This window comes from Miscanthus floridulus, chromosome 18, assembly GCF_019320115.1.
Source record: "Miscanthus floridulus cultivar M001 chromosome 18, ASM1932011v1, whole genome shotgun sequence".
NCBI classification, from domain to species: Eukaryota; Viridiplantae; Streptophyta; class Magnoliopsida; order Poales; family Poaceae; genus Miscanthus; species Miscanthus floridulus.
In genome coordinates, this window is record NC_089597.1 from 49,158,868 (window position 1) to 49,171,003 (window position 12,136).

The 12,136-nt window shown below is 43.6% G+C and overlaps 1 protein-coding gene across 1 annotated transcript; it reads left to right on the top strand.

Annotated features, from left to right (window-relative positions):
- Positions 1-4,779: 4,779 nt before the first annotated feature.
- LOC136523805 (uncharacterized) lies at positions 4,780-9,946 on the top strand. The gene is made up of 7 exons (XM_066517361.1): positions 4,780-4,799; positions 4,946-5,014; positions 5,292-5,462; positions 5,958-7,244; positions 7,333-7,488; positions 7,778-9,202; positions 9,555-9,946. The coding sequence occupies exons 1-4, from the start codon at positions 4,780-4,782 to the stop codon at positions 6,829-6,831; spliced, it is 1,134 nt and encodes a 377-aa protein (XP_066373458.1). The 3' UTR covers positions 6,832-7,244; positions 7,333-7,488; positions 7,778-9,202; positions 9,555-9,946.
- Positions 9,947-12,136: the final 2,190 nt, after the last annotated feature.

Here is a 12,136-nt window from a genome sequence, read left to right on the forward strand (position 1 = left end):
TTACAAACAGGCGAGAGAGGAAAATGATTCTAAGTCTCTGGTGGAAAGAGTGAACGGGTGCTGAGAGCTCGATCGCTGCTCGGCCGTGTATTCGTGTCGTGTTCTTGTGTGTTTATCTCATGTTCCGATCGGTTCGGGGTGATTCGATCAGCCCCTTTTAGGGGACGTACTGCTTTTTCTTTTATAGGCCAGGGGAAAGCACGGATTACAACATAGTAAAAGGAGAAGAACGAGAGAGAGGAAAGCTTCCATGATCGTTGGGTCCTTCTTCTCCTTTATGTGGTTCCCGCCGACCCTGTAGATGTCAACAGGGATAGCTCCACATCGCGGCCTTGTCCGTCACTGGCGCCACGCGCAGGCGTCGTCTGCCGGTCATGGCGTTCCATCCCGTCCTGACGGACATCGTGGTGAACTGACACGCCTGTCACCGTTTGTACAAGGGTTAGGCGGAACAACACCGGCACGCGCCGACGCTATTCTTGATGTGAACCATCTGGGTGGTCCGTCATGTCCACGGGTTACATCGAGACGTGCCAGTCCATTTCCTGATGTCATAGTCTTGACCTAGGCCCATACGTCTGAACCTGGAGTCGTTGCCGGCGGTATGGGTCTCCCTCAGGCAAGACGGAGTACGAATTCAAGGGGTCGGGTGAGGCGGAGATCGCGGCCTCGAGGTCGGGCGAGGCGGAGCCCGTGGCCTCGGGGTTAGACAGAGCCCTCCCTCAAAGGTCGAGCGAGGTGGAGCCCTTCCTCTGAGGTCGGACGAGGCGGAGCCTGCACGCCTGGGGCTCGGTTGGAGCTGTAGTCGCGCTCTTGACTGCTCGGATAAATCAATATTGATGACCATTAGCCCCTCCTCTTCGGGTACCTTAGTATTAGTCCCCGACAACAATACTCCCTCTCCATACTAAAATAAGTGTCGTTAGTAGTCAAATATTTTTAATTTTGATCAAATATATGTACAAGAAAATTTTAAAATTTACTCTAATATATAATAATTAGTATCATTAGATAGATGATTGAATCTATTTTTATAATAAATTAATATGTTACTATTTTTATAAATCTAGTTAAACTTAAAAAATTACCGGTATAGATATCATAGCCATGCTTATTTTGACACGGATTGAGTAACAATATATTTTAATTTTATCACCCACTGTGATAAGCCCGGCAGGTTCCATGGCTCACTCACTCTTGTTGGAGGCAGCAAGGCCCTTTGACACTATGCAAAAAGAAGATTCCCCATCACATCAAATTTGTGGTACATGCATGGAGTACTAAATGTTGACGAAATCAAAAACTAATTGCACAGTTTGGTTGTACTTTACGAGATGAACGTTTTGAGCCTAATTAGTCAACATTTAGACAATTATTGTCAAATACAAACGAAAATGATACAGTAACTACTGTAGCTACAGTCGCTACGGCGGCGCCGATTCTGGACTCAACTAAGGGCGTGTTTAGTTCCGAAAATTTTTGGCTTTTGGCTACTGTAGCACTTTCGTTGTTATTTGGCAAAAATTGTCCAATTATGGACTATTTAGGCTTAAAAGATTCGTCTCGCAATTTCTCGATGAACTGTGCAATTGGTTTTTTTTTTCGTCTACATTTAATACTCCATGCATGTGCCGCAAGATTCGATGTGACAGGGAATCTTGAAAATTTTTGGTTTTTGGGTTGGAACTAAACGGGGCCTAAACGAGGGCTAAAATTAATCCGGCCGTTACAGCGTCATTCAGTCACGGAGATTTGGTCGAATGAATAAACACAAGGCAGGTGTCTGGTCACTGGTCAGGTCCATTTCATCGTTTGGCCGTATGCAGAAGTGGTGCTGTTGGACTGACCTGACGGCCGTGAGCTCGTGAATCGGAATCGGACCCGGTGGGGGTGGCTTGCGCCGGCACGCGTTCTGACACCGATTCTCTGACATCTTCGGCGTGCGTGCCATTCTGCCATGTCCGAGTTGCATACGGGAGGAGTAGTACTCGTATACTCCAATCATAGGCCAGACGCCCAGACGCATATGGAGTATCATCATCGCCCGTCTTGCAGTCGTTAAGTTGTAATCACGGAAAGCAGCTGAACCAAATCTCTCTTCAGACTTGAGTGCCCTTTGCTTCTCCTTCCTATCCACGTCTGGATCGATCACACGATCCTCATCATCTTGTTCTCCTCTTTTCCTCGTTCGAGGTAGGAGTAAAGAATTAGGACAAGCGCTTCCATGATACTCCGTAACACTCTCCACCTGCTACCTGCTTGGAGCTTCAGGGCCTTCAGGAGGAAAACAAAATGAAGGTTTTCTTAGCTAACCAAAGAATGGGCCTTTACCTGACATAGTGCCGAAGAGATGGATCAAAATGACTCATCTTATTTGGAGGACTTCTTTGAGCTCCTCCTCCTTCATGGTATCTCTACTGTCTACCACATGTAATACACTGATGTAAACTTTTCTAATGGCACACCAAACAATATCCAACACAGTCATGAACTCTCATAAGTGCATCCAACAAATTACACCTAGAACCAACCAATCTTTGAACGAATGGACGAGATCGCACCTAGCTTCTAGTTTCTCTGAGCCTCCGCAGGGGACGATCCTTACCCAGTTCTATACTCCATGGAGCCGGATCGTTACACTGTGACCATTGGTCCTATAGGAAAAAACAGGGAACCAGGTCCTATGCATGGGAGCGAGTCGCCTGGGGGAAAAAAATTGTTCTTCTCTCCTACCCTTGTCTCTCTCCGTCCTTCCGTTATCGCTCCTGCCGCACTTCTCCACCACCGCAGTAGATTGGTTGAGGGCCCGTTCGGCAGCAAAGGGTTTCAATCCCATCCTGAACGCTTTCAGGGCAAGGATCACGTGAATCCGGCCGGTTCATTTAATCCCGTTGGATTCAATTTCAGACTAGGATTCGTTCCTTCCTGTCAAAATCACTGCTCGGCTGCACAGGAATAAAACCTTCCTCACTTCAGCATCAATCATTCATCAAGTTAATGCATCCTAGAATGGATCGCTGATATACCAAACATTGCACACGCCTTGCAAGTTCACACAAACATTGCACATCAGTGTAGTTGACTTTCGAACTGGCCTGATTTCACATGCATGTTCATTACATAAACATACGAACAAAATTGAATCTTCATCGTATACTCTCAAACAAACTGAAAATAAATACCCAGCTACGAGTCTTTACATAAGAGACCTCTGAAACTAGCACCTGAACAAACATTGGAAGAGAATTGGCCCCTTGTCTTCAGTTCTTTCACTAGTTTTGTCATGTCATCACAACAAACATTGGTTGCACGCCTGCAAAAAAAAATAGAAGAAAATGGTAAGTTCCAGAAGGGTTGAGTCTCGCGTGACTTCTGAAACTAATCACAACATTCATTCTAAATTATTCAAACATTGCTCGACTTGTGTCAACTTGCTTACTGCAATCTAAAATTACTCTTATCTGAATATACAACAGGACATCTCTTGCTTGCCATGGACATTGATAACCTACGTTTACATACAGATCTCCTATTGTTGCCAAACCTCAAAGATCCAGTGTGACAGTACTATGGCTCTTCTCATACATCTATTTGTGATCTTCTCACTTCTCTATCTAAAACCTACACCATGATGATAGAGGCTTTCCCACAGATTAAAAGCCTTCTCCTTTAACTGCACACAAAAATAAAAAAAAGGCGGCAACAACCAAAATCAATGGTGTTTTTCTGTGTTTGGACGATGATGACTGAATCCACAAGCTGCTATTGTCACCGGTTGTTGTTACTGGAAAAAAAAACCCGGCAGCCATCAATCAATGGCCTGCAGAAAAACACCTATGTTAAGTTTGTTTATAATGCCTATGCATGCTGTCAGTCATAGGGTGTTTATAAACACGATTCTTTATAACTTGGTCTAAGTTTATATATATGGTTCGTAGAAAAATGCCAACACAATTATCAAATGTCTAATGCAGCATGTTTTGAACCAGAGCAGCAACACTATTATATAGCTTCAAAAAAACTAAAGGTACATAAATAAATGACCAAGCTGCAGACCCTACTGAACCCAACGAATGAATTACAAGGCTAAAGAGGTCCTACCTTTCTTCTTAAAAACAAAGGATAATAACAACTCATAAGCCTTTAAAACAAAGAAGAAGCTCAATTTAGTATGCAAGAAACTAATAAAGCAGCCAACACATAAACTGGAAAATTTGTCTGCAAGACACAGAACACAGCCTGCAAATCTGAACCTGATTCTTACCCACCAAACAAAAAGCCGAATAAAAAAACTCAAACAAAGGATCATCTGGTTGGACCATGGATTAAATAATGGATGAGTTTATTCCCGAATCTTTTTTTGAGAATGGAAGGATCACTCGGTTCCCGAAAAAGGAACTGAGTCATATAGATGCTAAATAATATTGACCATGTCATATAGAAGCTAAATATTATTGACCATGTCATATAGAAGCTGGAATAAAGATGATAGTCATATAGAAGCATATATAAACTTATAATCATATAGAAGCTTCTGGAGTACCTTCTGGAGTTGGTATCGAATCCCAAGAAGGCGGAGGTTCAATCAGAGTTGATTACTCCATCACCATGCAGAGATAGGTCTAGACAACCAACGCTGAAACAGCTGCTAATTGCCACATGAACTGATCTCCTCAGTACACTAAAATTGAAAATGACAGCAAGATCAGGCTCTGCAAAGTGTTTGGGAAAACAAGCTAGTAAGGTAGGAGTATAAAATAGATATAGTATAACCGAGCGATGGATTCCCAAAGTGCTTGGTAAAAAAATATTTATATAAACCATCATGCATGCATGCCTTTACTGAATGATGTTCAGTTATTATTATACATTGATTTCCGGCTACTAACTGATTGACTGCCTGCCTGATTCTGTCTATACAGAAAATCCCTCTGGTGTTTGCTAGGCGAAGGCCTGGAGACACAGAGATCATCTATGCGGCAACTGCCAAGGCAGAGAAAGAGCTCAAACGGAAGTAAGTATGCTGCTGATGCTGGTTTTTGGGTTTAGGTTCAGAGTGATAACATCCGCTGGCTGGTTGCTCATTGCCGACGCCAAAGATGATTGAATCCTAGTATTTTGGTGCTCCCCCGGTCCCCCCCACAACAAGAGGGGAGCCTCGATGGATGCTGCGTGTATGTTAAGCCCTCCCACGGCGACAGGCGATGACACGGGACTACGCTGCTGCATTCTTTGATTGATTTGATTGCGTCTAGTGATAGGCTGCTGCTGGTGTTGGTTTTTGGGTTCAGGTTCAGCATGGCATCGCTCGATCCTAACGAGAACAATATGAAATCTTGCAGGGCAAAGTACGGGGTCGAGGAGATGTGTAGAGATCTGTGGAATTGGGCAAGCAAGAACCCCTACGGCTATGCTGAATCACCATACAAGAGCAACAGAATCACTCATCCATCCATCCTGCAGTAGTAGCAAGCAGCAAACTGAGCAGCAGCAGCTCCCCCTCCTCTACATCTCCTACCACTTGACAACCAAGAAGAAGAAGAGGCCCACCACCCACGACCTCACCACACACCCGCTCCTGGGCCACCTCCTGGGTTTCCTCAAGAACTGACAACTCAGGGAGGCAAGAACCCTAGCAAAAACCCTAGCGCTGGGGAGAGAAGGGGGCATGGACGAGGACAATGCTTTACCGGCGAGAAGGCGGCGGAGAGCATGGATGTTCGATGAGAAGCGGTCATCGTCGCCTCATGCCGCTCGCGTCCGCTCGAGTTACGCCAGCTCGTGTCGCCACGCCCAGGATAGGTTCTGGACCTATAAGGGCCCGTCTCCGTTCCGAGCCAAAGAGGGGGAACAAAGATCAAGATTGACCAATTTTAATTTCAGGCCATATCTAACCGAACGACCAATCTTGGCCCGACCTACCTTAAATCGGGTCATATCAATCCGGACGAATCCAGCAACGTTCTGGACCGTTCCGGAAAAAAAAAACGAACGAGGCCTCAATCTTTATCATACGACGTCTCATCAACTTGGATCAAACCTCGTCACTCCTCACATCCAGGCGCCCACCCCTCGCGCGACTCTCCCTCTCCCACGACGCCCACTCTACCACGCGCGGGAATCGCGGACTTGTCTTCCCCACGCGTGACTCCGACTCCTCTCTCCCCCCACCCCCATCGCGCCGCGCGCCCCGCGCTCCTGCGCCACGTGCCTACCCAGGTCCCAGCCATCCCTCGCCGTCGCGGGCGACTAGCTCTCCAGCTCCGGCAGCCTCCGATTGGACGGAGTCGCAGACGCTCCTCCCCCGGCGCTCCGAGGACCAGCTGCAGTAGCTCCGCGCGCGCCGCTGCGTGGACGACCGCGCCAACGCCCGCGGGCCACTGCGCCGCCGAGATCTTCGCGGGCCATCGCGCCGCCGCCGCCGGGGACGAGGCCGCCTCCCTCCGCGCGCGCCTCGCAGACGCCGAGGCCGACGCCGCCGAGCTGCGCTCCCGCGCCGAGCGACTCGAGCGCGAGGCCACCGACCAGGACGAGCTGCTCACCGCGATCCTTTCGGCCACCTCGCGCGCCGGGGACTCCGGCGCTGGTGGTGGGCCCCTGCTCCGCACCCGCGACGGGGAGGAGGAGGAGGAGGAGGAGGAGCGGGCGCGCTACGACGCGCGTGGGGATCAGGAGCAGGACGCTCGTGAGGAGCAGTCGGACCACGCCGTTGACACCACCGACGCCGAGGCCCTCGCCGCCGCGCTCTATGCTCAGCAGCGCCAGAAGCACGACGACGACTTCTACATGGCTACCTGTACCTCCTCCACCTGTGACTGCCACGATCATTAATCCCAGGTGCCCTCTCTGTTTTTTGGATGGTGAATCCCTAAATCCCTAGATGCTGGTTTGTTTTTTTAATTTATTTTGCTGCATCTGAAAATGAACGTAAAACATGCTGAGCAGGAACAGTGAGCAGCCTCCAAATAGTTTACCGCCTGATTTGTTGTTTCAACAAGCTGATTTGGTTGCCATCATACATAAACTGGTGTTGAACTTCTTGACACTGAAATGAAATGTGTTGGTGTTCCATTGCAACTGTAAACGATGCCATGTTTATGCATTGTGCAGTTGCACTTCGGCCCCAAAGCAATAGATAGGTCAAGACAGTTGCATCCAAGTACTGTACTGCTGGTCTCTGGCCACAGTACAACTATTGGGGCTGGCCATCATGCTGCAGACCAACCAAATTCAACATAAATAAGGTGCAAGCTTCTCAAACTTTTTCAGAATGAGATGTCTGAACCACTGCAAGTATGTCATCTCAGTGTGATTAATTTTGCTATGTTGCAGATCTTAATGTTGGTGCCATGTTGTTACTGTCATTGAGTATGCATTTGGGGCAATATTGTTGCTGTCATTGAGTATGCATTTGGGGCAATGCCATCACTTGTCTGTAAGAACGGCTTAGTTCAAGAACTCAGGCTCTGTTTCCACAAGGATTATCAGGTAGGTAGTTTATATCAGTCATGTCAGTTTCTAAATATCTGAATAAGTCAAATAAAGCAGGAAACTAAACTTATACCGCAGCTCGTCTAAAAAACAAAACTTATGTTGCTATATAGGATGAGTATAATAAGAGCTCAGCTTTTGATTAGGAGTGGAGTAGGCTCTAATTTCTGGAATAGCTAAGAAAGGACCATCAGAACTAAGAGAAACCTATACTAGACATAACTGTCGAGGTAGAAACATGATTGCTCTGAGCCCTGTAACATGGTTGCCTTGCATCTCATGGCAGCCTTGTGATTGCACGCTTGAGGCTGGCACTGCACCGAACAGCAGAATCTACTGCCCTCGCTACGTCACGTTCCCGTCATATAAACCATCTGGTGAGTGGCCCTTCTATCTTCTACTGTCATTGTGTGAATGAAATCAGTGCAGGATGCATATGGGAAGAGAATTCCGGTCCAGATTTGTCATGGCTTTGCCGCTGCACTATTCTGATCGGACACTGTGATTGCGAAAAGCTGAATATCCAAATGATATGATGATTGACCTTGTTTGGTACTAGGCATGCTATGCTACTTGTACTATTCTGATACTTTTGTGATTAATCCATGTGCAAACATGCCTTTGTGCTACAAAAGTGTTGATCAAATGATGATTGATATTCTGAAGTCAATTACAATTTCCTACCCTGAATTGATTTTATCTTTTTAATATTTAGTACCCTGTAACATGGTTGACTTTCAGTGAAACAGCTTTAACAAAGCACAATTAATTAAGTACTTCAAATTTGATAGAATTAACTTTGGACTTAATGTGGCCCGTAGCGTTAGCACGGGCAAATATACTATACTACGAAGTTGATCTTGATTACTTTGCTTAGATGCAAAATCAAAGTTTTTTTCTTCATCTTTAGGCCACGCTTTAACCCTTCGTGAGCTCATACTCAGCTATAGTGCCATGCCTACAATTGTTTGTTAGAGATGCAGCAGCAACATTGTTTGTTAGGGAGCTCACCCCACTCCGGTCCGCCAGTTGATTCCATGGCTATCAAGTGCCGATTGTAAGCGGTCTCACAGTTAAGTTCTCGAATCTCAAATCCCCCCTTTTTTTTGTCTCTACAACCTATGCATGAAACCACACTACAATTAATGACTCAAATTAAAATTTCCAAGAAGTAGTTACTATGACCTAATTCTTATTTAAATACAGTTTGCAGAGTTTTAGTTATCTGTTTAGCTATTGGATTGAACTCTAATTACCTAAAGTTGTTTCAGATTACATATCGGAATCAACTGTAATGCTAGATAGAGGCCAGAAACTGTTTTAAAGTACAAAAACTAATTTGATTTTTGTTAACTCACCAGATTATGCTTTCCATATTTTTTTGCAGCAGGTCTTTCATTTCTAAATTTCAGTCCTGAACCTGACCGGTTATATTGTTTGCAATTCTTCAGGCGGCATGTTGTCCTGACATATTGGCTTTTTTACTTCAGCTTTCATTTCAATTACTAATATTTGATATCTCTTCAAATTTCAGCGCCGACAGTCAGTAAGGAAACGGAAAGAGAAAAGGAGTAGATGAGTTGGTAGAATTACTGAAAGTTGCGCTAAAAAAAGAACCACAAAAAGGATACATTGATTTTTTTAAAGAGAATTACAAGCCGTCCAAGAAATTTACCAAGTACTTGATATATTGTGTAATTGCATCGAACAAGTATGTTGACACTTCTCTTTTCAGTTGTTGTATTTTGAGCTTGAGGACAATGGTGGATTTAGCCTTGCTTTTATAGTATGCATGTGTGTAGCCAGCTTATCAATTTTGTTAGTCCAAATGAAAAAAAAGAAAACAAAGTTGTATTGGTTATTGGCTTATAACCTTCTATTCTTCCAAGCATATGGTGCTAAACATGTAAAAACTAATATTTTCTTACCAAGTTTAGATCTTGTTGATTGGCAAACAAATATTTTCTTACAAATTTTTTTTATTTGATTTGTCCGCAGCGTTAGCATGGGCATTATACTAGTACTAACTAAGGCCCCGTACGTTTGTTCCTTGTTGAAAACAGGCCTATTACTCTTCCTGGACCGGATTGAGTGGATCATGGTGGTTGACGAAACCTGGTTTGGTTTGATTCCAAGTGTTCCTAGGTGTGGCTCCAACCCGAACTGAGCAGGGGTGAAAAGGCCTAACTGAAACCTGGTTTGGATCGGGCCTATCCGAACAGCCATTCTGGCTCGGTCCCAATTTCAATCCGGACCAAATAATTTTGTTGGAAAGGGAATGGAATGAACAAAGATTTAGGAATAACTGTCTGTTTCATTGATCTCTTTGGATTATATACAAATGAAGGGTCACGTTGTACGGACGTTATACGGACGTAATTATTCGGGGAAAGCAACTGTTGTGAACAGTCTACTACCATAGTGCTACAGTTGACTACTAATCTAATCTAATCTATAATCCTAACTGCTTGTACGGATGGATGAGATCATCTGTAGAAGGACGCCTGTTGGTGTACTAGCATCATTTCACAACACTTCCTTTTAATCGAATCTTCTTTGAGATCAATGCAGCTGTATGATTGGATTCCTCGAAAACCCCTGTGGAAAAAATTGAGGAATTTATATGTATAGATATGCTATAAAAACTCCTTTAAACCTTATAGAAAAATAAGAAGAAAATAACATATATGAGTGTGATTTAAATAAATCACTATGTCATTGGTATCCCATTAGAAAACCCCAGTGGGGAAAATATTGGAGATAAGACATATAGATTACTTCCCAAAAACCATTTCAGGAAAAATATGAGCAATATAAAGTGATATGTCGCTAAAACTCTTGTAAAAAACCAGTGGAAAAATTAGGAGAGAATATGACGATATATTATTGGCATTGCCTCTTGAATAACTCACATAAAAAACATTTTCAGGGAAAAACCATGGATGAGTTGTGAGGGCAATACGTGTCTTTGATATTTTCCACAAAAACCCCGGTGGGAAAAATTAGAAATATGACACATGCTTATGTTAATATTACCTCATTAAAAAGTTTAACAAGAAACCTTATAAGTAAAACTTGTGAAAGAAAAGAGTATAATATGATGCTGGTACAGGTCAAACATTTAGGAGATGTCTCCCCCTGATTCTGGCAAATCTCGAAGTCGCCGCATACCAATTCCATGTACCAATTTTGAAACACAGAAGTTGGTAAGGACTTAGTAAATAGGTCAGCGAGATTATCACCTTACTTGATTTGCAAGATGTTTATTTTCCCGCTTTCTTGTAATTCATGGGGATAAAACATTTTAGGAACAATATGCTTAGTGATATTGCGCTTTATGTAACATGTTTGCATCTGTGTAACACAAGCGGAATTATCTTCATAGATAATTGTAGGTGATTCAATTGAACCAATACCACATGGCTGTTGTATGTGGTTAATCATTCTGTGAAGCCATACACATTCTCGTGATGCCTCGTATAGAGCAATAATTTCAGAATGATTAGTAGAAGTCGCTGTCAGAGTCTACTTAGAAGACTTCCATGAAATAGCTGTACCTCCATGTAGGAATACAAATCCTATTTGGAATTTTCCGTTATGAGGATTAGATAAGTAACCTGCATCAGTATAACCAATCACACTAGGATCATGATTTTTCTTGAAGAATAAACCAAGATCGTTTGTGCCATTAAGGTATCTGAGGATACACTTCGCTCCCGTCCAATGACGGCGAGTTGGGTCCGCACTATGCCTAGCCAGTAAGTTCACTGCAAATGCGATATCAAGCCTAGTGCAATTTGTAAGATACATAAGTGCGCCAATGACACTGAGATATGGGATTTCTGGTCCCAACACCTTTTCCCCAATATCCCATGGTCTAAATGGATCTTTCCCTATTTCTAAGGAACAAACAACCATCAGAGTTTTATTAGGGTATGATTTATCCATATTGAATTTCTCCAATATTTTCTGGATATAGACTGATTCATGCACTAAAATCCATGAAGGACAACGCTCAAGTTGTAAGCCTAGGCAATACTTGGTCTTACCCAAATCCTTCATCTCGAATTCCGTCTTTAGATGTTTGCGTGCTTCTTCTATATCCTTTGGGCTGTCAATGATATTTAAATCATCAACATACACAGATATAATATAAAATCCCGTTCGAGATTTCTTAATAAAAACACATGGGCAATCATCATTGTTAGTGTATCATTTCTTTAGAAGGAATTCACTCAGTCGGTTGTACCACATTCGTCCCGACTGCTTCAAGCCATATAATAACTTTTGTAGTTTTACACAATACATGTTGCGATTTGCGTTTGGATTTGAAATTTGGATTCCATCGGGAACCTTCATGTATATGTCCAAATCAAGTGACCCATATAGATATGCTGTCACCACATCCATCAACTGCATAGATAGATGATTTTGAACTGCCAATGATATTAAGTATCGGAAAGTAATTCCACTCATTACTGGAGAATAGGTTTCATTGTAATCAATGCCGGGTCTCTGCGTGAACCCTTGTGCTACTAGCCTCGCTTTATATCTCACCACCTCATTGTTCTCATTCTGTTTCCGGACGAACCCATTTAAAGCCTATAGGAAAGACTTTGGAAGGTGTAGGTATTGCAGATGTGAA